This window comes from Oreochromis niloticus, linkage group LG23 (assembly GCF_001858045.2).
Source record: "Oreochromis niloticus isolate F11D_XX linkage group LG23, O_niloticus_UMD_NMBU, whole genome shotgun sequence".
NCBI classification, from domain to species: Eukaryota; Metazoa; Chordata; class Actinopteri; order Cichliformes; family Cichlidae; genus Oreochromis; species Oreochromis niloticus.
Genome location: NC_031986.2, coordinates 24023488 through 24050127, shown reverse-complemented (window position 1 = coordinate 24050127; position 26640 = coordinate 24023488). Strand labels below are relative to the sequence as shown.

The 26640-nt window shown below is 44.5% G+C and overlaps 1 protein-coding gene across 1 annotated transcript; it reads left to right on the top strand.

Moving 5' to 3' along the window:
• Positions 1-1708: 1708 nt before the first annotated feature.
• LOC100690327 (prolactin receptor) lies at positions 1709-24707 on the top strand. Its single transcript, XM_005459175.4, has 11 exons — positions 1709-1784; positions 5769-5878; positions 7976-8117; positions 11183-11352; positions 12628-12806; positions 14106-14224; positions 20316-20365; positions 21301-21388; positions 21650-21719; positions 22827-23542; positions 24014-24707. Exons 2-10 carry the CDS (start codon positions 5788-5790, stop codon positions 23451-23453), a joined length of 1536 nt encoding a protein of 511 aa, XP_005459232.1. The 5' UTR covers positions 1709-1784; positions 5769-5787; the 3' UTR covers positions 23454-23542; positions 24014-24707.
• The last annotated feature ends 1933 nt before the right edge of the window (positions 24708-26640 follow it).

Here is a 26640-nt window from a genome sequence, read left to right as displayed (position 1 = left end):
GCAATGAAAATCTTTGTATTATTATTTTTTATTTTTGAATGTGTCTTTAAAACACTTTGCAAATTTTATTTTTTGAGTTGTCAGTAGCAGGTTAAAAAGGTATTAAAACATGGCATTACATTGTACAATATATGCTGTGTGCACAAAATCTAACAAAACACATTAGAGGTACAATTTGTTAGGCTTTTTTCAGCAGATTTTTTTTGTTGTTTTCATCCATATCTATCCCAGCCCTGCATTAATGCAAGACTGCTGCAGCATGATATATGAAAATCTCACTCCATTACAGCTACAGCTTTTCTCCTAGCATCATATATAACCACTGTAATACTCTTGATAGAGCTAATTTACCAATCTCATATTATACTGATGCCACAGTTTTACCAGGGCCTGTAATTATAAAGCTAAATAATCTAATGTCATGCTTAATATTCCGATGTCTTTTCAGCTCCCTATGTCTGCCGGTCCTGCAGTTTTGTCTCTTTTTAACTGCAGATTTTTAACCAGTAATTGATAACTGCATGTCCTCAAGCAGCAGCTGTGAGGTCAGCTTCTGTTCAGCCACACTATCCGCTCCATCGGCAGGTCACCGGCAGGCTACCCGCCGGTCGTGCTCCCAGTGTGGGTTTATTTTTAGGAAATTCACCACAGATGGTGTTAAAGAGGCTTACTTCAGGTAAGATGGTTTACTGCTGTTTAATCTGCAGGTCAAATGCACCACGTTGTAAGGTTAACAAGAAGATCAGAGTTTGCAAGCTTCAATTAAACCAAAGACAAAATGCCTTAAAGTCTTATCGTTATAATCTAATGAAGGATGAATTAACCATTAAGCGGATCTTGTGTCTGTTTACTACAACATCTTATTCTGTGTAGAGCCACACTTAGCAATCAGCTTAAATCGTGGTTTAGAGTTTGCTAACTGTTTATAACTTTGAAGCTCTTTGGTGTGTTGGGGGAGCGGGAGAGCACAGTTTATGCTTAGACATCATCACTGTTCCCAGCTGTCTCACGTTAATGTTTTATTCGATTTACATGACAGATCTCCTGGTTATAATTAATATTTAATATTATTAATATTTCTCACACGCAGTTGTTCTTCCAAAATTTTAATGTAAACGGTTTGCTGTAATATTAGAATAACTTAATGGCAGCTCGGTGTCACTAAGTTACTGTAAAAAGATTACAGTAATTTTCTGTGAAAGTAATTTGTATCAATGAAAATCTTGTTTTAATTAAGTTTACAAGTAATTTTCTGTAAAAGAAATTTACAATACTTTTACTGTAAGCAACATTTGCTACATGATTTTTTCTTGCTTGAAAAACTTTTACATTAACCGTACTGTAAAATAATCTTGTTTGTTTAGATCTCTTTCATTTACTATATTTGTACCTAAATTATTCTGAAATTTAGTATCATTTTAATTACTTCATGCCACTTATATACTCTAATATTGGCAGTGATGGACACACACAGGGAAGGGTTGGGGTCCGGAGCTCCAGCTGGTGTTTGGCTAATGACACGGGATCAGGTGGAGGAAAAGCTCCTTATGGAGGGGAGGGGGGCAGATATACTGTGACAGAGTGGTGAAAGGCGCACTCGCTCCGTGGACGGCACTTCAGCACAGAGCAGCAGCAGCAGCAGCAGCAGCAGCAGCTGTTAGGACAGGTCCCAACTCTTTGTACGGACTTCATCCATCGACGGGCCTCCAGCCAGTTCCTGCTCCCAGTGTGGGTTCATGTTTGAGGAATCGCGCCACAGGAGGCGTTAAAGAGGCTTACTCCTGGTAAGACGGATTCCTGCTTTATAATCTGCTGGTCAAACGTGCTAGTTTGTAAGGTTAACAAGAAGATCCCAGTTTACAAACTTAATTTAAACCGGAGACAAAATGCCTTAAAGTCTTAACATTATGAACTAATGAAGGATTAATTAAGTGTTTAGAGCAGCAAGCCACTGTTTACTACAACATCTTATTATTTGGTGTAGAGTCGCAGCTAGCAATTAGTTTAGACCATGGACCTTTTTTAAGCAAACTTCAAAGTTTTTCCTTTGAATTCATGTAAAAGAAATCAAATTACTTATAAAATCGATGTTATTTGTTGTGTTGCAATTGAACAACACATGCTGATCTATTAACAGTTCATATAAATAAGGGCAGCACTTTCTATTACAGCTCAGTAATAAAGGGGTAATAGTAGGGTAACAAGGGGAAATAAGAATGTAATATTGTACCAATTTCTAATTTGTTACCATGCAATTACCAAAGTAATAACCACTTAATATCCAAGTAATATCATGGTAGCGCCAGTGGTTACAGCTGAGTAGTATTATGCTGAAATGTGTGTGATTGGACAATAAGGGCCCCAAAACTGGGGGTAATAATATGGAAATACAGCTTGCTAATAAAGTGGTAATAGTAGGGTAACAAGGAAGAAACAAGAATGTAATAATGTGGTAATTTCTGTCTAATAAGCAGGAAACAGTGCTGCAAAAGTCAAAACTGTCTGTTTCTATTTAATAACATATCAATAACCTATTAAGGCAAACTCAAAAATGTGTGGGATTATTATCCGGAGACACCTGTTTACTACCCTAATATTACTCCTTTATTACCGAGCTGAAAGTGCAACCTAAGTTTAAATTAATTAATTAATTAATTAATTTAAACAGGACAGTGAAACTGCCGTCTGACTAACACATGTACACCCGCACAGTCTGTTTGTGAATCTGTTACTTGTGTGTCTCAGACTGTCTGTTTGATTAGCTGTAGACGCTGATCCAGTTTTGATGATAAGTAGGACTCTGGATCCTCTCCCAGCTGAGTGTACAGTTTGTTTTACATGTTTAATTTAATTAAATAGTGGAGTTAAACTAGTTTTCTACTCATAAGTTCTTATAATTATTTGGTTCCATGGTTGACCTTTTTAATATTGCACAGAGTCGAATTTTCATTTCGGTTTGACAATCAAAACATCACAAATTTCAGAGACATCATTGAAACCAGCAGGGATTATAATTTACTCAGTGCACTCAGCCAGCTCATAAAATGTGCTAATTATAAACTGAATGTATGCCAATCAATAAATTACATTTCATTTGACCCAAATCCAATAAATGTAACATTTTACAAAAAACAAGATGGAAAATTTACATATAATTAATTTGTTGTTTTTCTTTGATTTTACAAAGTGTGAAAATTGCAGTGAAGCGTTGATATATTAAAGTGACAATATCTGGAAAGTTCAGATTATTTCTACATCAGTGCAAGCTGTTTTAGTCATAACAATGCTTGTTTCGCCTTAAAGTGTGAGTACCAGCGTTTTTTGAAAGAGGAGGACTGTCTTGCTCTTCGTCTCTTCTAATTGGCATTAGGTAACTTATCTTGTCAGGCGTGTTTGTGCCATTAGTTCATTTTGGAGCTTTCAAATGCAATTATCTGTCAATTAAGACTTTCCCCCTCTAATTAGGCTATGAGCTCACTGGGTAATTGGCAAAATTTCTTCCTGTTGCTTTTGGATTTTAAAGATCCAAATAACTGGATTTAGTCCGGGGTTTTTTACTTTCTGTCAGCATCTCAAAGCAAAACACACTGGTGTGTCAGACTCAGATCACTCAGCTTTTCTTTGATGAGTAGAGCAGAGAGATAGCCGTCTTCTCTGTAGCAAATTACATATTGCTGTTACATAAATATTAAAATCTCATAAAGAAATGCAAAAAAACCTATTAAATCCTACAAGACAGAGCATAGGGTTTAATTTTGGCGAACATAAAATCTGAAGCTTTTAAAACAAGTGTTTCGCTTTTTGTAGGTCAGATGTTTGGTGAGGGACGCCGAGGGATTAGAAACCTGCAGAAGAAGTTTGTGTGCTTGCTGACGTGGGTCAGTCTGAAGGACGAGACACTCTTTTTTGTGCTTTTTGAGGCGGTCATGTTGCACCTTGTGGCATGTCAGGGTGAGGCGAGGTTGCCAGATAAAACCCAACAAGGCTTCGCAGTAATCCTGTGAGATCAAGGCGGGGATTATTCGAGGTAATTGTTGTTGTAGTACTCCAGGATAGAGCTGAGCTACTGGACAAGAATGAGCAGGAAAAGCAGGGTCAACAGAGGTGAATGAAGCGGGACAGATGAGAGGAAACTGAACAATGAGAATAAAATGAGTAGTAAAAAAAAGGGATTTAGAGGAAAAAAGGAGGAGATGGATGAATAGCAAAAGTATATAAAGAAGAAGAAAAGAAAGGTAAAAGTACATAAAGAAACAAAATAAAGAGGAGTGATTATATGGAAGCAGGGCAGGAGTAAGGACAGAAAAGCAGGTGAGGAGGGAAAAGGACTTCTGAAAAGCTAGTATGAAGGGTTAAAGTGAGGACTTAGTAGGGAAGGGAAGAAATAAGGAGGGACATTTAAATAATGGATGAAAAGGTGGAACATTTCAAGGTGCAAGGATGAAAAGGAAGAGGCAAACACAGAGAGGGAAAAAGATTAGTTAAAAATGAAGGAAGGAAAACAGGAAGGAAAAGATTAATAAGGAATAGTTGGAAAAAGGAATGGAATGTGATGAAAAGGAAAGTGAGTAAGGATGGAAAAAGAAAAACAAGGAAAAAAATAAAACAGAGGAGAAGAAAGCAAAGGAAAATGTCAGAGACTCCTGGGTTTAAAGTCTCATCTACGTCTAATGCTGCCGCATCCACCTGCTGAGGGGAATATAGTGGTTTTTCTACAATTTGCAAAGAGAAATAAACTTCACAGCCAGTGCAGGTCATCAGGAATAAAGAGGTTTGTAGTTGTATGGCAGATAACTGCCACTCCTGAAATATTAAAGGTGGCCAGGCCAGGAACCAAATTAGACCCTGCAACGTTCCCGAGCTCATGAAAGAGTTCCTGGAAAAATCTGTTTATGGTCACTTTAGCTGATTCTAGGAAGCTGCAGATAAGCAGTCTTCAACAGTTCATGAGCTTCAGGAAAATCCAACATTCAAACAGCTTATTACTGACTTTATTTTCTCTATTTTCCCCTCTATCTGAGGGACATCAGCCCCTTATGTTGGTTTCAGAGAAAAACACCAAAACATATCAATAAGTCCACTCTCCTGATCTTTCAACAGTGTGTGTAAATGTGCATCTATGACTTCTTGCACATGCCCAGTAGGCCTGAGGAAGCAGTTCAGTGGAATAAGCTGATTTAAAATAATAAGCTTTCAACAGACCCTCTAATATCTGATATTTTTGATAGAAATGATTAAACACACAGAAATCTAAAGGTCAGTGTCACGGCAATGATATTTTCTCAGAGAAATATTTTTTAGTTCATGAAACATTGCAGGGTTATTAACTTTTAGAAAGATAACTAAGATCTGAATGTAAGCTGGAACTAATGAGCATCAGCTGTTGTTAGGGTTACAGAGGAGAATAAAAGACAGCAACTTGGAGCACAATTGGAGAACAATTCCATCAGATGGAGCTGAAATGGTCAGTATCTTATTTGACACATAGGCAAAAAGCCCTCAAATTTCAAAACATGGGGCCAGTATTATGTGTCTAGTGTCCAGTGTTGAGGTTGTTTCTTGACTTTTGGTTGGTAGTACAGCTTTCAAACACTAACTTGAAACAACCTAAGAAAATCTTAGATGTACTTGGCCTCTTGGCCTGACAAAGACACAAGTGGACACTGAGAGTCAATCACAGTAAAAAATCACAGTAAGTGTATTAAGAGAGGGGTTCAGTGGGGTTTTCTCCAGCTCATATTTGAATGTTTATTTATTTGTGTTGACAGGTTACCAGACAGATCTGAGATGTTGTGGCTGCTGTTCTTTCTGCTTCCTCCAGTGAGCAATGGCAGCATCGTCGCCAAGAACATCGCTCACACAGAAAGACACGACCATGGTGAGTCTGAGAGCAACCGCTTAAGACTGGCGGTTTTTCAAACTGGTGATTTCTTTTTATTTTGTGCATGTTAGGTCCACTAGTCAAAAGTCAAGCGTAGGATGACTGCTTATGAGATCACCATAAAAACTGTGTGTGCTGTCCATGGTGCTGAAATCATAACAGTTTAATTTGAGTGGAATAAAACTTTTTTAAGGAAAAATGTGTTTCTTAAAGTTTATTACTGTAAATCCTCTGACAGGATTCACATCAATCCAAGGCATGATTATTTTAAGTCATCCCTCCATTCTTTCTGTTCTTTGGACATTTCTCTTTGAACCTCACAGGGTGTGAAACTCCTGCACAAATAAACGCAGTTTCACCAATTTGTAAAAAACTAGTATCAACAGGCATTGTGGAACAAAAACTGGTGGCTCTTCATTTTAAAAGTGCAAAGACTATCTAATCATAGTATATAATAATTATATACTAACTATTCTATACAAAACTATATATACAAACTATTCCAGCGTTTTGGAAAAATCTCAAAGGGAAAATCAAAGGGAAAAGCCATAAATCTCCATACTGGATGCATGTGCAAACATACGGCCTTCCCTTTTTTTCCCTGCTGCTGCAGACTCCATCAGACAAGTTTTCTGATGGATTACTGCTTGCTTCCCACGGCATCATCTCGACGGGCACGCAGTGTTTCACTACATTAATCATCACACTGAGGCCCTGCTTTAGCACAATAACATGGACATCAGGTGTGCCTGCTTTTGCTGCTCTGTAGCAGCTGGTCATAGATAACTGTTCAGGACCTCCTGATTCACATGTCGGGTACACAGTAACAATATGCTGACTCGATTATGCAGCGTCTGTCTGGATACAGGTGAAGCTTAAAAGTTAGGGGTGTGGTCGCTGTGTTTCAGAGGTGGATGGTGGCACAGGTGGCTGCGGCTGCTCTGTCTGCAGGAATTAAACTCAGTAACTGGAGTGTTTGTGCTGTTGGCAGGGGCGTGCCTAGAGGGAGTTATGCTGCTTTATACTCCACTGCTGTTACGCCATTATATTTTCACAAATATTCTATATTTTTTAAAATATATATAGATTATGACCTCAATCTATATGAAATGGTCATTTTACATAAGTAGAATGCTCTCTATAGCTAGCTCGATACATAGACACTTATATTAATCCCACAAGACAAATTACTTTGATTCTAAGAGCTTGTTTACTTTTAGGCCATTTAACTAGGATTGTAACTTTTAGTTGAGTAAAAAGCCTAAATATGTTTTTTTTAACTCAGTCTGGGTGTTACACTCATACATTTTATAGATTAGCTGATAACTGATCACTCCACTCTTTCATACACATATCGTCACTTCTTGATCCATGAAATCAACACAACAGCAACCAAAAGGATTCAGACTACAGCATCCAGAAACCAATAGCTACGTCCATCTTTATATAAAGTCTGTAGGAGTTCCACAGCTGAGGGAAGAGGGCAGCAAAGGCCCGATCAGCAACCACTAGATAAGAGCTCCAGAGGGTAAAGATGTGCTGCAGTATCAGAGAAGTTACTTTTCTTCGAGTTACAAACTTCAATCTGCTGTTTGTGTGCATCCGTTACTATCAGAGCTTTGATTATTATTTAACAGCACTGTGACTGCAGAAACCTTTCATACACAACCTCTAATCCTGTATTAAAGAATCTGTGTAGCATACTTTAAATTTTTACAATTATAACACTGTGATGTACTTGGTTCTTTTGGAGGCAGGGGATTTCTGCCTCATTGCTTCATTAAAAAAAAAAAGTGGACGCCTGAAATAAAAAAGGCTGGATAATCAAAAGGGATTAGATTAAAAGGAGGATAAATTGACACAAAATGAGTAAAAAAAACAACAGTAAGAGAAATTAATATTTTTCCACTTTATGATAATACAAAGGTACTCCATCAGAATCAAAAAACAACTAAAGTAAAGCAACTGCAAGTAACAAGATAAATCTAAAATAAAACCTCCCAGGATCATTCTTGGAAGAAAAATATGAATAAATTGGCAGAGAGTGTAACTGCATCATGCTGCTTGTAACTCCACCTGTGTCTGACTCCACAGAGACGACCGGTGGCCCCACAGTGACGCCTCACATCTACTTCTGCCGCTCGCCCAACATGGAGGACTTCACCTGCTGGTGGCATCCACTCAGCAACCTGACAGATGGCGAGCAAGTCACCCACATCCTCACCTACTCCACAGAGTATGAACACTGCACGTTACAATTAAAAATATTTTATAAGTAAAACTAGCCCACATTGTAAAAATACATAGAAATGTACAAAAATACATCCTACAGGGATGGCAGGATATTATACCAACTGAGAAATGTGGCTCTCCAAAATCCTGAACTGAACTCGATGGAAATGCTCCACAAAAGCAAAGATGCAAGGGGCATAAAGCCGCTATATCAAAGTCAAAACTTATTCTGGGGTGTAAATTTTTAAATGTGTTTTAATCAAACTTCCCTAGAGATTTTTTATACATGTCATGCTGGCAGGTTAAGACTCTGAAGTCAAACTCTTTCAATAAAAAGTTTATTGAAAAGACAACTAATGATGTACTGAAAACTGGTGCAGGGTTTGAGCAAAGACAAACAGCTGGGAGCTCTGTGATGGGGAGGAGAAGGTTAGGTGGAGGCAAGCTTGTGTAGATGTAAGTGATGGAAATAGCCTTACCTGTGAATAGAGAGGTTTCAGTCCAGGAGGAGGTTTTCCAAGCAGAGCAGGAATCTGGATGTATCCAGGTAAGTCCTTTGAGTACAGGTTACAGGTGTGACTAAGCAGAAGCAAGAGCTGGAGGCAGCACTGGACTCCATGGAACAGCAAATGAGGAACAGGGGAGTAAGGATCCAGACAAGGAGAGTGGAGGCTAGACAGCAATATTAGTTCACTGAAGACTGGGCACAGATTTCTAATTAGGAGAGCCCAATTAGAAGCACTGACGTGAAGACAATCTGCCAGAGTCCATAACAAACAATAAGAGCCTTGTTTTAGCCTTGTGAAACTATACAAGGAGCCCCAGTTCAGCAGCACACTGAAGTTTCTGGGTCAGGTGAGTTTGTGCAGTTTGATTTCTCGTGCTTCGCGTCACCGGGAAGCGTTTAAGACATCACATTTCAGCTGCTCTGAAATCCTGAACGCAGACTCATGTGGCCTCAGACAGATGCCAGCCGGCCCAGATGGCACCCACAGCAAAAAAAAACAAAACACTGCCACTAATCAGGACAAATTGGATTGTGCTCTTACCTCCACGTGGTTTCAGAGCTCCCACCGATGCTTGTTTGGGAAAACAAATGTACAGGGTGGGCCATTTATATGGATACACCGTAATAAAATGGGAATGGTTGGTGATATTAAAGTCCTGTTTGTGGCACATTAGTATATGTGAGGGGGCAAACTCCTCAAGATGGGTGGTGACCATGGTGGCCATTTAGAAGTCGGCCATCTTGGATGCAACTTTTGTTTTTTTCAATAGGAAGAGGGCCATGTGACACATCAAACTTATTGGTAATGTCACAAGAAAAACAATGGTGTGCTCGGTTTCAACGTAACTTTATTCTTTCATGAGTTATTTACAAGTTTCTCTTTGTTCACAGCCATTGACATGTCGAAGAGGTTAACACGTGAGGAGCGGATCGAAATTGTGTTGATATCTGGTGAACGCAGTAACCGGGTCATTGTAGCAGATTTCAATGGAAGACCCTCAGTTCACGCAGAAGATTTTGTTCAGTGATGAGGCAAACTTTTATATGATTGGTGAAGTTAACAAACAAAACCACCGCTATTGGTCTGACACTAACCCACATTGGATGGATCCCTCCAAGACTGTTGGAACAACAAAAGTGTTGGTTTGGTGTGGTATATGGGGTACAACGATAGTGGGTCCATTCTTCATCAATGGAAACCTCAAGGCCACTGGATATTTGAAATTGCTACATGATGATGTGTTTCCCTCTTTATGCACTGAAGCTTGCACGTTCCCTGAGTTTTTCCAGCAAGATGGTGCACCACCACATTATGTGTGCCAGGTCCGAGCATTCCTAGATGAACAGTTTCCTGGAAAGTGGATTGGTCGTCGTGGGCCAGTTGAATGGCCCCCAAGGTCTCCTGATCTGACCCCCTTAGACTTTTATCTTTGGGGTCATCTATGGTGTGAAGATAGGAGATGTGCAGCACCTGAAACTACGGATACTGGATGCCTGTGCTGGCATTTCTCCTGCGGTGTTGCTATCATTGTGTGAAGAGTGGGAGAAGAGGGTTGCATTGACAATCCAACACAATGGGCAGCACATTGAACACATTTTATAAGTGGTCAGAAACTTGTAAATAACTCATGAAAGAATAAAGTTACGTTGAAACCAAGCACACCATTGTTTTTCTTGTGACATTACCAATAAGTTTGATGTGTCACATGGCCCTCTTCCTATTGAAAAAACAAAAGTTGTATCCAAGATGGCCGACTTCTAAATGGCCACCATGGTCACCACCCATCTTGAGGAGTTTGCCCCCTCACATATACTAATGTGCCACAAACAGGACTTTAATATCACCAACCATTCCCATTTTATTACGGTGTATCCATATAAATGGCCCACCCTGTAGATCAGGGATTATCTGACCAAAAAAAGACAAAATTTCACCAAACAGACACAATACACTCTGCAGGCACACCTCACTGATGTTTGTGCTGCATGTTAATGAGGCTAAACACAAGTTTGGGATTATGCTCCATATACAAAAGTTTGAAAACTTAAAGACAGGTTCCTTGATGTTCCTGAATTTGGAATATGATTTGACATTTTCTTTGGACTGGTTCTGAAACTGGTTTTAAGTTGGTTTTAGAGGTTGGGAATACCAGGTAGTGACTTGGTTTAGTCTTCGTTTTGAGGTATGATGAAAAACGTCTCTGAGCATCACTTCTGTCTCAGACGAATTAACCTCAGGTCCTCAGGAGTGAGACCATCTGTTGTGGGATTCCTTGTTTTTCTTTTGGTTGCAAACAGTTCTTCAGGACTCTGGTTGGATCTCTGAACTGCAGAGTGAAGCTACAACAATGGCTTCATGATGGCTACATATCAAATTGTCTAACACCACTAAACTCTGAAAAATTAATGCAAACCTGCTTAGAAGTTAAACAAAAAGTGTGAAAAAAAACAAAAACAAAAGAAAGGTATTGCATAAAAAACATGTCCAGTGTTAATTTACTGATTTCCTTTTTGTGTGTTAGTGCTTATCTAAATGTGTTTTTTCTTTGATTTTTTTGAAGGCAGGAAGCCAACCTTGAATGTCCAGACTACGTGACTGGCGGCCCCAACAGCTGCCACTTCGACAGCAGCCATACGTCTATATGGACGGTGTACTGTTTGACCGTGACCGCCGTAACCACACACAGAAACTACACCTCCCAGCAGCACTGCCTGGATGTGGCAGAAATAGGTAAAGATGGAGATGACATTGGCTTATCAATACTGATTCAAACTAATTCCATTACTCCATAACACAAAACTCAGTTTCTTTTTTGTAGTTAGTTTTTGGTTTGTTATTTAGCAAAACCCCCCAAACCAAAACGGTTCTGTTCTGAGTTTGATTCAGAATTGAATCAGATATTGGTGCAAATTTTTCCTTGTTATTGCTTATTTACTGAAGAACAAATTGATACAAAGAAAACAGATGAAAAAGAGCGAGTTCAAGGCTATAAATTAATTTTTGAGTATTGATTAAACCAGAAAAGAATCCTCATGCTCAGCCAACCAGCTGAAACATCTGTGCTCCTGTGTGTGTCTTTAACTTTTCTTTACTGTCACCGTAGTCCATGTATAATTGTCTGCATATCCATGACTGCCCCCCACAAGAAAAAACACATCTAATATGTTTTTAGTGCAAGCAGACCTTTAGTGACCTTTAGGTATTAGTGAGTGGTTGGATTTCCTTGCTCTAAATTAGCCCTGACAGTAAACTATGCACATGTGTTTTAGTCTGTTACCTCTTTCATCATTATATCTGACTATTGAACTATTTGACTATTTTTAAGCTCCAAATAGCAAACATTATAGCAACACTGGAAGCCAGGGGATGATTTTTTTTCAATACAACCTCAGATGAACTATATCATATTAGACATTGACACTATTAATTTGACAAAAAATAATCCAAAATGCAGAAGCAGTGTGTGGAAAAACTATGTACACTCTGTCTGCTTCCATAGGAATTTAGAGGACAAGTAGAAGCCAGGTGAAAAATCACTTGACTAACTGATGATCACAAAATGTGAGCACCTCTGTAAAAGTAGTGGTTTTACCGTTTTCTTGATGTGGATGATTCAGGTGTGTGTTCACATAAAGCCAGAGAGACATCAACAATGATCTTAGAAACTGCTGCCAGTCATGCAGCTGAGAAAACTGACTCCAAATCTCAGAAAAGCTGCAGAAAAACAAAGAGCTACCTCTAAGAATCTACAGGCCTCATGTTGCATGTGACATGTTACATGTTAAAGTTCATGACTCTGCAGTTAGAAAAAGTCTCAACAAGGATGGATGTCTGGAAGCATCGGCAGGAGAAAGCTGAAGTTTCAACATTAGCATCAAAATTTGTGGTCTCACCATAGATGTTCTTCATTTGTTTTCCTGAGCACCGAAGACAGGAAATAGAAACCAGAACTATTGACTGACACACAGCTAATGTTTCAAAACACATTTTGTGTGTGTTTAACAGTTCAGACTGAAATTCCAGTCAACGTGACTTACAACTTGACAAATGCAGGCAGCGATGAAATGGGCCAAAATGCGCTGATTTCCTGGACCTACCCGGTGCCTGGCCACGTGCAGTATGGTTGGATCACACTGGTCTATGAGCTGCAGTACAGACATGTTACAGAGTCTGACAACTGGAAGGTATGGAGAGAAAACATGGAGAGGAAAAATCATTATGACTTCTCTTTACTGTGGCAGTCTTATGTCATAAAATAATGCAATGGACTTGGGTAAAAGCACTTGCATTTCCTGTTCTGGCAACGTTCTTTAGGGGAGAAAAGAAAATTTGACTCAAAATTTGACCGTTTAATTGGTCATTTCTGAAGATTTATTGCACAAATACTTATAAATATTGTGATATTGAGTGTAAAATATATACACAAATACACTAAATATAGTGTATTACAAAAACATTGTCTTTGTGGTTGGAGGCCACATTATTCAGGTTCATAAGTGGTGTCTATAGGTAAAAGCAGGTATTTCTAAAGAGTATAAATTTAAATTTATACTGTGAGACCAGAGATTGGACTTTAAATTTAACCTGATTATTCAATCAAGGAACGTCAGCGCTGATGTTGCTATTTCTTAAGTAAGATTTGGATTTAAGATCTGGGTTAAGAGGCTTAAGGTGTTTTCAGCAGATATTTAAGGTTTTAAATATGCTAAAAGAAACATTAAAATATAAAACATAACATTTTTGCTCTTTCTGTATTTGTATCTGGTTACATTAGCCTTCAACGTATTCAGTTCTGCGTTTGTGCAGAAAACCCATTCAGATGTGAGATGAGTCAAACTCTGGTGTGGGATGAATAAGAGTTTACTGTAGCTCACTGAAATCAGATGTGGCTGTGAGGACGATGTTGGGTATATTACAGTATCATCTGCACAGAAGATGATAAGCACAACTATGTTTAAAGATCAAAGTTCTAAAAACTGTGATCAGTGCTGTGTGAAAAAAAGTGAGCATGTTTAACTCGATGAACAAAGTCTCAAGGAGAAAAAGGAGGAACAATAAAAGAAACAACAGAGGAAGATCTGTGAGTCTTGAAGAGTAAAAATAAACCAAGACAGAATACATAACATATCACAAAACTGATAATCACAGTCACAATACCACAAAAATCAAACACAAGTATAAAGAAACATCACAAAAGCAATGAAATACAAACAAACAAACAAACAAACAAAAAAATCTCAATAACATACAGACAAAAACCCAAACTCAGCATCATAAAACAAACACTAAAACAATAAACAAAATACAAAAGAAACCAAGAACTGTGAGAGACAAAGACTTTGAAAAAGAGAGAATGAAAAACTTAGATTTAAAAAAAAAATGTATTTATTAGACTGAGTTCTTTACTTTTCTGCTGACATATTTTCAAGAATAAAGTAGTTCATTATGGTCTGCATGTCACAGAACATGCTGTCTGTTTGCAGGTGAAGCATCCTCTGCGTGAGCCTCAGGTGGAGCTACTTGGACTCCCTGTTGACGACTACGTGATCCGAGTTCGTTGCCGTGCGCAGCACTCCAAGCTGTGGAGTTGTCATGATCCTGGGTCCTTTTGACCCAGCGTTTTGTGTTTTCTATTATTGTGATTTTGGTTCTGTCCTTCCTCTGTGTAGTGTTTATTCAGTTCTGCCCATGTGTTCCTGTGTTTAGTCCGCGTTTCTTAGTCTGTGTCCTTGCTTGTGTAGTTCCTGTTTTATTGTGAAGGTCTGTGTCTGACGTCAGTGTGTTCAGTTTACTTTTCCCCTGTCTCGTCAGGTCGGATTACTCCCAGCTGTGCCCTCCTTTTGTGTCTCATTCCCTCGTTATCCTTCTGTGTATTTAAACCTCGTGTCTGCCTCTGTTAGTTGCTGTTTCGTCTGTGTTGTTTCCCCTAGATGTCCCTGCGTCTCCCCATATGTGTTTCCTCGGACCTCCCTGCGTCTTCGTTTCTGGTTTGCTTTGTTAGTTTTCCCAGTTTAGGTTACCTGTTAGTGTCACTCGCCATTTCTGTTTATTTGCCTTATTGTTAATAAATTCTTACCTGCACTTGAGCCGCTGCTGCCTGGTCCTAATTAACTTCCCCACGGCTTGCACCCGCAAACCGTGACAGCACGAAACAGCCAACATGGACCCAGCAGCTTGCGACCCTTCGGAGGAGCTGAGGGATGACATCATTTTCTCCGTTGAGAACCTTCTCAGCCTGTGGTTGGAACATCCCCCGGAGGAGCTTCGTCGCGCTGTGGAAACACGCCTACAGCGGCTCTTCTCTGGTCTTCCGTGGCTGTTTGGCTCGCTCTCTCCGACCATTCAGGCCTTCCTTCAGTGCACACCTCACCTGCTCTCTGCCACTCCTGCCTCACCGCCCGACTCGCCGAATGTGATCTTGCCTGGCCCGTCGGAGCCATCGGCGGGGAGGAAATGTCGATCGCGCCGCCGGCGCGCCACCCCACAGCCGGACATCCGGACTTTTAATTCGCCGGTTGCGGTGAGTGAGGACTCCTTTCTGTTTTCGGACTGTTTGACTGTTCATTCTGGGGCTGTCTTCTGTGTGGCAGATAATGTTGGGGACGGTTCGTTGCCTGCCCAACAGCAACTCTCTGCCCAGTTAGCTGCCTCGCAGCCACTCTCTGCCCAGTTAGCTGCCTCGCAGCCACTCTCTGCCCAGTTAGCTGCCTCGCAGCCACTCTCTGCTCAGGTTTCTGGTGTCACTCCACCGCTGCTTTCAGAATCCAGGCCCTGCAGGAGGGGCAAGCAGCGGCGTAAGAAGGATTATGTGGTGGAAGACACTGGGCTCACTCCGCTGCAATCCTTTGCTTTGTTTTTGGGACTTCCACGTTCGGAGCTACACAAACTTCCCACCTCCTCGTCCCAGCCTCGCTCCGCCACGGCTGCCCAGCCTCCAGTGGCTCACTTAGCTGCCCAGCCTCCAGTGGCTCACTTAGCTGCCCAGCCTCCAGTGGCTCACTTAGCTGCCCAGCCTCCAGTGGCTCACTTAGCTGCCCAGCCTCCAGTGGCTCACTTAGCTGCCCAGCCTCCAGTGGCTCACTTAGCTGCCCAGCCTCCAGTGGCTCACTTAGCTGCCCAGCCTCCAGTGGCTCACTTAGCTGCCCAGCCTCCAGTGGCTCACTTAGCTGCCCAGCCTCCAGTGGCTCACTTAGCTGCCCAGCCTCCAGTGGCTCACTTAGCTGCCCAGCCTCCAGTAGCCCAGCTCCCAGGGTCATCTGCTCACTCACACTCAGTTCAGTCTCCAGTGCCTCCAGTGTCCCCCGTAGTTCAGCCTCCAGTGCCTCCTTTGCCACCTGTAGTTCAGCCTCCAGTGCCTCCAGCGTCACCTGTAGTTCAGTCTCCAGAGCCCCCAGCGTCACCTGTAGTTCAGTCTCCAGTGCCCCCAGCGTCACCTGTAGTTCAGTCTCCAGTGCCCCCAGCGTCACCTGTAGTTCAGTCTCCAGTGCCCCCAGCGTCACCTGTAGTTCAGTCTCCAGTGCCCCAGCGTCACCGGTAGTTCAGTCTCCAGTGCCCCCAGCGTCACCGGTAGTTCAGTCTCCAGTGCCCCAGCGTCACCGGTAGTTCAGTCTCCAGTGCCCCAGCGTCACCTGTAGTTCAGTCTCCAGTGCCCCCAGCGTCGCCTGTAGTTCAGTCTCCAGTGCCCCAGCGTCGCCTGTAGTTCAGTCTCCAGTGCCCCCAGCGTCGCCTGTAGTTCAGTCTCCAGTGCCCCCAGCGTCGCCTGTAGTCCAGGCCCCAGTGCCGCCTGTAGTCCAGGCCCCAGTGCCGCCTGTAGTCCAGGCCCCAGTGCCGCCTGTAGTCCAGGCCCCAGTGCCGCCTGTAGTCCAGGCCCCAGTGCCGCCTGTAGTCCAGGCCCCAGTGCCGCCTGTAGTCCAGGCCCCAGTGCCGCCTGTAGTCCAGGCCCAGTGCCGCCTGTAGTCCAGGCCCCAGTGCCGCCTGTAGTCCAGCCCCAGTGCCGCCTGTGCCCCCCGTAGCTCCAGTCTCACACTCTCGCTTTAGGCAGGGAGAAGGTCTTAGTTCCACCCAGGGAGATTCTTGCTCTTTAGCTGCTTCAGGCGAAGTTATGCACTCCAGGGCTTCCCCAGAAGCTAGGTTTCACCCCCCAGCTATTACTGGACCCCTGAAGATTAAGCAGCCCTCAGAGAACTCCTCCATGTTAGTGTTGCCTGGGCAAAGCCAGTGCTCCATGCAGTGCCAGCTGCCTTTATGTCGGCTAGTGGACTCTTTGCCTCGTGTCTCCGCTGGAGGGTCCGAGGGACCGCTCCGGCCTTCGTCTCTAGTCTCCGCTGGAGGGTCCGAGGGACCGCTCCGGCCTTCGTCTCTAGTCTCCGCTGGAGGGTCCGAGGGACCGCTCCGGCCTTCGTCTCGTGTCTCCGCTGGAGGGTCCGAGGGACCGCTCCGGCCTTCGTCTCTAGTCTCCGCTGGAGGGTCCGAGGGACCGCTCCGGCCTTCGTCTCTAGTCTCCGCTGGAGGGTCCGAGGACCGCTCCGGCCTTCGTCTCTAGTCTCCGCTGGAGGGTCCGAGGGACCGCTCCGGCCTTCGTCTCTAGTCTCCGCTGGAGGGTCCGAGGGACCGCTCCGGCCTTCGTCTCTAGTCTCCGCTGGAGGGTCCGAGGGACCGCTCCGGCCTTCGTCTCGTGTCTCCGCTGGAGGGTCCGAGGGACCGCTCCGGCCTTCGTCTCTAGTCTCCGCTGGAGGGTCCGAGGGACCGCTCCGGCCTTCGTCTCTAGTCTCCGCTGGAGGGTCCGAGGGACCGCTCCGGCCTTCGTCTCTAGTCTCCGCTGGAGGGTCCGAGGGACCGCTCCGGCCTTCGTCATCAGTCTTCCCTGGAGGATCCAAGGGACCCGTCCAGCCTGCAGCGCCTCCGGCTTCCACGCCGCCTGCTGCAGCGCCTCCGTCCCCGGCTTCCACGCCGCCAGCTGCAGCGCCTCCGTCCCCGGCTTCCACGCCGCCAGCTGCAGCGCCTCCGTCCCCGGCTTCCACGCCGCCAGCTGCAGCGCCTCCGTCCCCGGCTTCCACGCCGCCAGCTGCAGCGCCTCCGTCCCCGGCTTCCACGCCGCCAGCTGCAGCGCCTCCGTCCCCGGCTTCCACGCCGCCAGCTGCAGCGCCTCCGTCCCCGGCTTCCACGCCGCCAGCTGCAGCGCCTCCGTCTCCGGCTTCCACGCCGCCGCCAGCTGCAGCTTCACCATCCACGCCAGCGGCAGCCTCACCATCTACGCCGCCAGCTGCAGCGCCTTCGTCTCCGGCTTCCTCGCCGTCACCTGCGGCCTCTTCGTCTCCGGCTTCCTCGCCGTCACCTGCGGCCTCTTCGTCTCCGGCTTCCTCGCCGTCACCTGCGGCCTCATCGTCTCCGGCTTCCTCGCCGTCACCTGCGGCCTCATCGTCTCCGGCTTCCTCGCCGTCACCTGCGGCCTCATCGTCTCCGGCTTCCTCGCCGTCACCTGCGGCCTCATCTGCCACGCCTGCAGCACCCTCCGAGTCTTCAGCGTCGCCTGGTCCAGCCTCCGAGTCTTCAGCGTCGCCTGGTCCAGCCTCCGAGTCTTCAGCGTCGCCTGGTCCAGCCTCCGAGTCTTCAGCGTCGCCTGGTCCAGCCTCCGAGTCTTCAGCGTCGCCTGGTCCAGCCTCCGAGTCTTCAGCGTCGCCTGGTCCAGCCTCCGAGTCTTCAGCGTCGCCTGGTCCAGCCTCCGAGTCTTCAGCGTCGCCTGGTCCAGCCTCCGAGTCTTCAGCGTCGCCTGGTCCAGCCTCCGAGTCTTCAGCGTCGCCTGGTCCAGCCTCCGAGTCTTCAGCGTCGCCTGGTCCAGCCTCCGAGTCTTCAGCGTCGCCTGGTCCAGCCTCCGAGTCTTCAGCGTCGCCTGGTCCAGCCTCCGAGTCTTCAGCGTCGCCTGGTCCAGCCTCCGAGTCTTCAGCGTCGCCTGGTCCAGCCTCCGAGTCTTCAGCGTCGCCTGGTCCAGCCTCCGAGTCTTCAGCGTCGCCTGGTCCAGCCTCCGAGTCTTCAGCGTCGCCTGGTCCAGCCTCCGAGTCTTCAGCGTCGCCTGGTCCAGCCTCCGAGTCTTCAGCGTCGCCTGGTCCAGCCTCCGAGTCTTCAGCGTCGCCTGGTCCAGCCTCCGAGTCTTCAGCGTCGCCTGGTCCAGCCTCCGAGTCTTCAGCGTCGCCTGGTCCAGCCTCCGAGTCTTCAGCGTCGCCTGGTCCAGCCTCCGAGTCTTCAGCGTCGCCTGGTCCAGCCTCCGAGTCTTCAGCGTCGCCTGGTCCAGCCTCCGAGTCTTCAGCGTCGCCTGGTCCAGCCTCCGAGTCTTCAGCGTCGCCTGGTCCAGCCTCCGAGTCTTCAGCGTCGCCTGGTCCAGCCTCCGAGTCTTCAGCGTCGCCTGGTCCAGCCTCCGAGTCTTCAGCGTCGCCTGGTCCAGCCTCCGAGTCTTCAGCGTCGCCTGGTCCAGCCTCCGAGTCTTCAGCGTCGCCTGGTCCAGCCTCCGAGTCTTCAGCGTCGCCTGGTCCAGCCTCCGAGTCTTCAGCGTCGCCTGGTCCAGCCTCCGAGTCTTCAGCGTCGCCTGGTCCTACCCTGTCGGGGTCTGCAGCTGACTGGCCACTTTCCAGGCCACTGGCCAGGCGACATCGCCGTCGTGGGCGGCCCCCGGACCGCCTTCGCCTGAGTCGCCGCCATTGCCTCCCTCACGGCCGGCCCCCTGAACTGTGCCCGCGTCGGCGCCGCTGCCGTCCTCACGGCCGGCCCCCTGAACTGTCCGGGCTCCTGGGTTGTCGGCCCCCGGGCCGGCCCCCTGACCTGGGTCCACATCGCCACCGTGGCCTTCCGCACGGTCGGCCCCCGGAACTGTTGGGACTTCTGTGCGGTCGGCCCCCTGGCCGGCCCCCTGAACTCTTCTGTTTTGGACTCTGTTTTTTGGGGCTCCAGTGTGCGTTTTTTGTTGTTGTTTTTTGGTGGTGGCTCGTGTTGTGGTTTTTGTCCCTCTTGTGCACTGGTTTTGTTTTGCCCCGAGCCCTCCGTCCTGGGCCCCACCGCCCGCCCTGGTCGGGTTTTCTGTTTTGCTGGCTGTTTTTGTTTTCTTGTTGGGCTGTCTGGGGCCAGCCTTTGAGGGGGGGGTACTGTCATGATCCTGGGTCCTTTTGACCCAGCGTTTTGTGTTTTCTATTATTGTGATTTTGGTTCTGTCCTTCCTCTGTGTAGTGTTTATTCAGTTCTGCCCATGTGTTCCTGTGTTTAGTCCGCGTTTCTTAGTCTGTGTCCTTGCTTGTGTAGTTCCTGTTTTATTGTGAAGGTCTGTGTCTGACGTCAGTGTGTTCAGTTTACTTTTCCCCTGTCTCGTCAGGTCGGATTACTCCCAGCTGTGCCCTCCTTTTGTGTCTCATTCCCTCGTTATCCTTCTGTGTATTTAAACCTCGTGTCTGCCTCTGTTAGTTGCTGTTTCGTCTGTGTTGTTTCCCCTAGATGTCCCTGCGTCTCCCCATATGTGTTTCCTCGGACCTCCCTGCGTCTTCGTTTCTGGTTTGCTTTGTTAGTTTTCCCAGTTTAGGTTACCTGTTAGTGTCACTCGCCATTTCTGTTTATTTGCCTTATTGTTAATAAATTCTTACCTGCACTTGAGCTGCTGCTGCCTGGTCCTAATTAACTTCCCCACGGCTTGCACCCGCAAACCGTGACAGGAGTGACTGGAGCTCCACGCTGGTGATGAGCATCCCCCCAAAACCGTCTGCAGGTACGTCAGCAGGCAGATGGCAATATGGTGCTGACTTACATACTTTTTGATGATTAGTAAGTTGTTTTTATTTGTTACCATTATTTTAGTTTAATTGTAGTGAATACAATTGTATTTCTACTTTTAATATTTGGTTTTTATAAATTTCTGGTATTTTTTCTCATTATGTCCATGTAAAACCAATTTGGCTATGCATAAAAAAAAATGTAAGCACTTTTTTATGATAGCACTTAACTAAAATTTATTAAGCAGGCGTAAAATCCCTTTGCATTTTGTGCACAGAATTTTTAGACATTAGCCTCCTAGGACCTCCCGTCCACATATGTGGACATCACATTTTTGGTTATTTTGACCAAAATACCCAATTTTGCTCTACATGGGCCTGATATCCACTTACGAGGACATTATACTGCTACTGTTCTATCAAAATTTTAAATGAATATCCTCATTTGTGGCTCTCATTTTTCTTAAAAACAAAAATAAGGTAAGAAAAAAAAATCTGGAAATTCTTTGTTTTTACATTCATTGGGCTCCAATATGCCCAAATATCAAAGAGAAATTAAAAATGCATGTCGTGGAAGAGTTCGGGTTTTAGGAGGTTAAGCACCTAAAACAAAATCCTTTGAACACAAAGTCACCACAGCTGTGGTGTAGCAGGAAAGAACAAATGTGTCAAACATCTAGAGCTCGACAGTAGACATTAAACCTGCAGACTAAGCTGAGTCTTTCCTTAATTAGAGCTAAGTTCTGTAATTGCATTAAGCATATTTCTGTTACATGCATTATAGATGCTAAAATAATAATAAAAAATGACAGCTTCTTACACACAGAATCTCTATAAGAACTGTAACTTTTCCAGTTAAATGTGTCCCTGTGTCATAAAGCTGATGGAGAGCAGGAAACAGAAGCTGAGTAAATGTGTTTTACCTGTGCAGGTAAACTGTTGGTGCTGATTCTGGAGACTGGAGTTGGTGTTCTGGCTCTGCTTGTTATGGCCTTTAGTCTTGTTCTACAGACCAAGAGGTGAGAAAAAACATCTTTCCTTCAAAATAAAATTACTTGCTGACTTTTTATCAAATGCTAGTCATTAACTTGGTTTTGGTCTTACCTTGATTGCTATAGTAGCTATAACATTAAAATGACCTTATTTAGAACCCTTAGAACCTCAGTTAGCAGAAGTTACTGCAGTCACACAGTCACAGTGTTGGAGGATGAATGTATTATGTGTTTTCGTTTTCATTTTTGCTATTTTCAACCCTCCTTCCTGTCTGCGTTCACCTTCAGAATAAAAGAGTTCTTCTTGCCGGCCATTCCAAAATCACGGATTATTGGCATTGACCCCGTGCTTTTGAAGGTAACTTGCCTGCATGCAGCGCTGCTTTCAGGGTTTAAGCCATTTGTTCTGACCTTGTACTTCTGCTCCTTTCTTTTCTTCCCTCCATTTGTCTCTTTTTTAAATCTCTCCTCCCCCCTTTTTCTTATTGTATTGTCAACCCTAATTTTTTCACTGTGTTTTGTTGCCCTTTTCTTTCCTTTTCCCTAATTTTTCCATTTCCTCTTGCTTAATTTTATATTTACATTTTTAAGGCTAATTTGTTTCTACACATCCTCCCTCATCTCTCTCTTCTTTTTAATCCCCAACAATTGATTCTGTTCATCTGGACGTAGCGTTTTCAGTGGGAGAAACATTTCGTCACTCATCTTCGACCTCGTCGACTTCTTAAGACTCAGCTGACTGCAGGTTTCCCCAATCTTATAAACAGTACATTGCATAATGACTGAAACCAGCCACCAAAAATGCATGTCAGCTGTTCCGATACTCCTGACACATACGGGATCATTACAGGTTTTCGCCTAGGCATCGGTTGTCCTTCTCTCCTGGATCAGCTGGAGCTTTCTTTAGTCACCTATAACCACATTTACTCAGGGCCTTCTTGATGTTCTTCTGCTTCCCTGGCCGCTGTGTCTGTGGGGATGGTGCTCGTTCTATGTTGTAGCGTTCTGATGACACCCAGTTTATGCTCAAGTGGATGATGAAAGTCAAACCTTAAATACTGATCCATTGTTCATTCAGTGGTGCTAGATTCAGTCATTATGCAAATGTACTGTTTATAAGATTGGGGAAACCTGCAGTCAGCTGAGACTGAAGAAGTCACTTGGATGAGTGACGAAACGTTTTTCCCACTGAAAACTCTACATCCAGATGAACAGAATCAACTTATCGGGATTTACTTACCTGGATGATTGAGCATGCATCAAGACTCTTCTTTTTTAATTCTCATGCCTCACTCCATATGTTTTTCCCTTCTCCATTCTCCTCTTATTTTATCACTTTGTCTTCCTATAATTTCCTTTAAGATTATTGTTCTTCCTCTTTTCCCACTTTCTTCCATATCTTAATTTTCATTCCTTTTTCAATTTTGTCTTTCTTTCCTCCTCCCACCCCCACCTGCATCCGTAGAAGGGGAACTTGGATGAAATCAATTGTCACTTCAGTAACTTCCACAGCTACAGGCCTCCAAGCTCCTCCGAGGAGGTCTGGGACCGTGTGAGTGCCAATGACCTCTATCTAAACACACCAAAGGACAACAGCGACCCATGCAACCCTACAGAATCAGAGAGGGACACCTTACTAGTTCCCTGCAATCCGGCATCCACGGCAGTGTCCGCCCACCATCAGCTCGCAGCTCCAAACCCTACATTGATTGTGCAGAGTGTGCTGCCTTACTGCTCTTCTCCCACTGAAGCCTTCACCAAACCTCTGAGTATTCCTTCTCCATGGCCGATGCTGAAGATCGTATCACTGCCCGGGACGGACTACAGCATGATGGAACATTCCTGCGGTCCCAATACTGTCCTGGTCCCAGAACTCACTTTCAGCACCAGCCACCCACCACAAAACTTCTACACTTGTGTCCAGCTATTAAACAAAAGTGGTGAGGTGCATCGAGTGCCGTGCTTGGCATCTTTTCTGAGGGTTGATTTAGAAGCTACAGAGAAGGAAGAGAAGAAGAACGATGGGGATGACTCTGAGAAGAACGAGGCAGCTGTCCCTGTGCTGCCTGTTACTGTTAACAACAGTGGCTGACTGACAAGAAGTAGATCCAGATACTTTAAAAAAATGCATCCAACATGCAGACTTTTAACATATGCAAAGTGAAATCTGCTGTATCCTGCACTGTAAAAAAAAATTGTTGCGAAAACGTAAAAACTCAAGGCAACCGACTGCATTTACGTTTTTAGGTTCTGATGGATAACTTATAATTTCAAGTTTAGGAGAAAAGTTGCTTCAATTAATGTTTTTGTGTTTACAAGACTAATAACTGTGCTTTTTCTCAACTCATATTTTATCGTTCTACCTATGTAATTCCTAAAGTTGACACAACATATATTTGTTTGGTTTAGGAAATTGATTGGCAAAACAAAAAAATATATGTTGTGTCAACTTTAGGAATTACATTGGTAGAACGATAAAATATGAGTTGAGAAAAAGCACAGTTATTAGTCTTGTAAACACAAAAACATTAATTGAAGCAACTTTTCTCCTAAACTTGAAATTATAAGTTATCCATCAGAACCTAAAAACGTAAATGCAGTCGGTTGCCTTGAGTTTTTACGTTTTCGCAACAATTTTTTTTTACAGTGTGCTGGTTTGACTGGAATCAGATCCTGTTCCTTGTTTCTTTGCTTATTTGTTTAATTTAAAAAAAAGAAAACCCCCCACAAATTCAGGCCACTCAGAGAAAACATTTAAGGATGAACAAAGAACAAGAGAAGCGAAAACTGACACAGAGTAGTAGATGAAATGCACCCGTGATTGCATATGATGTACAATGAGTTGGAGTGTGAGGCGGCTGCAGAAAAACAACCATGGGAAAATACATAAGGGATATCTGCATATCCACCCGCAGTCAGCAGCACTGGTGTGACAGAGAATTCAGTTAGAAACGATACCCAGAGGGTACTCTGCAGGACACGGTCAGTCAGGTCATCAGTGAAGTTATTTTGTGGTTAATAAGCAGGAATTATTTTACCTTTGCTTGGTAAGCATCATTTGGATGTTCAATCTGTTTTTGTGAAGATAAATATATAATATGATAGAGGAGAGTCAACTTGGAGCATGAGCTCCGTCAACACAGCCCTCCAGATGCAGAGGAAAGTAGAGAGCATGTATAAAAGCTGGTCTGCGGTTATGTTGAGCTGACGTTGTGTATATATAATTTGTGTGTACTTTTTATATCATCAAATAACGAACTGATCAAAAACAATGTGAGAAAACTTTTGTGTAATAAAAAAAGACTGAACTCTTCTTCGATTAATAAATTATGCATACGAAATACAATTCATCCATTATTTAATGAATGCTGTGAGGTCTCATCTCAGGATTACACAGTGAAAAACTCGGTATGGGAGGATTTGTTGTGTGTTTTTGTGTGTGTGCTGAGGAATGCCTCCCCTGCACCCTGGTGACACACCTGCACTCCAAGGCTCTGCTTGTGTGGGTGGGTGTGGTGGAGCGGAAATGGGATGGGGAGGAACATGTGTGTGTGTTTTATTGAGTGCTGGAATGACTTTTTCTAAACAGGGTGTTTTTTTTAATATCGGTATCCATAAAAGATAGTGGTCTATATGTAGCTGGATGACTCTGGTCTATATTTGATATGCTTTTGTGGTCATTGCTGTCTTTATGGGGGAAATTCTAAAGGCAGGTGTTAATAATTTTATGATTTTAATGGTTTTAATATTTGTACAGAGTATCTACAGGGAAACCTCTCTAACATGTGCCCACATTATTCTGCCAATTCTTTCCTCCGGCCACTGTTTAGGAGCTGAAATCACTTACAAAAGTGCATTAGTTATGATTCTGCCATGAAATAAGGTTTGTTTCGCTTCAGAATAATTTTCCAGAATGTTTGACCTTTTATTTCTGGCATCAAATATGCTGTGTTTTTTACATGCGATCAGTGTGATGCAAATAAATCATTGTAAACAAATATTCTATAAAATCTATAAAGCACAGAACAAAACTCTTTTTTTAATGTATAATAAGAAGATCAGTCACACTTAAATCAGGCTGAAGTAATAGAGTAAAAAAACACAACTGTACAGTGAGCTGAATTTGATTAATTACTCTTTCATGTGGACACTGGTGAAGCTTAAAGGTAAATTAGGGTCTATCCTGTTGGTGCTCTTTAGTATGTGAGGCCAAACAATTAAAAATTTTAATGCTCTGATCTTAATTCTTAAAGTAAACCTGGTCTTAATTCTTAATTACGCTGCACAAACTTTTGTCAGGGCAAAAAAAGGACTGTGATCATGCAACATGAACATGATTTACCCAACACGTTACAGCTATAAATCACTGAGACAGAATCATCAGTTACACACATTTGGCCTTTTATTATTTACTCCTCAAGTCCATTGGCAGCTGAACATTAATATAGTAGAAAAGTTGTGTATGTACGACCAACAACGCACAATATGCTTTGAGGTAGAAGCCAAGAAAGACATAGTTTGTGTCTGTGAGCACCTGCACGTTCAGGCATGCTCAGGCATACAGGGACCTGTATGCCTGAGCACGCTTGCATTCAAAAAGTTTTCTTCATGTAACAATCTGCAAGAGGGTGTGGGGAACCATAGCCCCGTCCCCAAGGGCATGAAGCAGGCATGGAGGAGATCCAGGCCCCAGACATCCAGAGGCCCCCAGAGCGTGAGAGCCCATGGAGGTGCAACCGTGCCACTGTCCTGGAAAGAGCTAAGGAGAGCCCCAGACGACGGGTCACCCAGGAGCCACGGAGCAGAAGCCAGAAGGGGCTGTGGTGATGTGCCTGTGGGCTCTGCCTGCATCCAACCGCGCCACAGTGGACCAAGCCCCAGGCCCAGAGGCCCGAGCTCCAAGGGCCCCCCATCCCCATACAAATACTCGTCACTCGCCCAATGTAGAAACAAACATAAATGGACACTGTACACACCCTCTCCAAACATGCTCTATATCCCAGGTCCATGCACCACCACCCCCCCGAGGGGTGATAGTACCCAGACCCAGGAGATGTTACCCTTTTTCCTGGGGTTTAGACAAGCAGACCACCCCCGGTCCCGGAGCAGCAGGGAGGCCCCACATCCCAGGCCCCCATCAGACGGCCAACTCTTCCTCCCAGCCCCTCCGTCCCAATGGTAAACATAGAACGGGAGTGTGAAGACCCCATGCCTCCCTCTTCCCGCTCATATGTGGTGCTGCTAGATGCTGTTCTAAAGTGTATTTAAAACATGGGAGG

Coding starts and splice junctions, on each gene's coding strand:
- LOC100690327 (XM_005459175.4), top strand. CDS start 5,788: ATGTTGTGGCTGCTGTTCTTTCTGCTTCCTCCAGTGAGCAATGGCAGC. Junction 8,118..11,182: donor ATCCTCACCTACTCCACAGA/GTATGAACACTG, acceptor ATTTTTTTGAAG/GCAGGAAGCCAACCTTGAAT. Junction 21,389..21,649: donor CTTGTTCTACAGACCAAGAG/GTGAGAAAAAAC, acceptor GTTCACCTTCAG/AATAAAAGAGTTCTTCTTGC.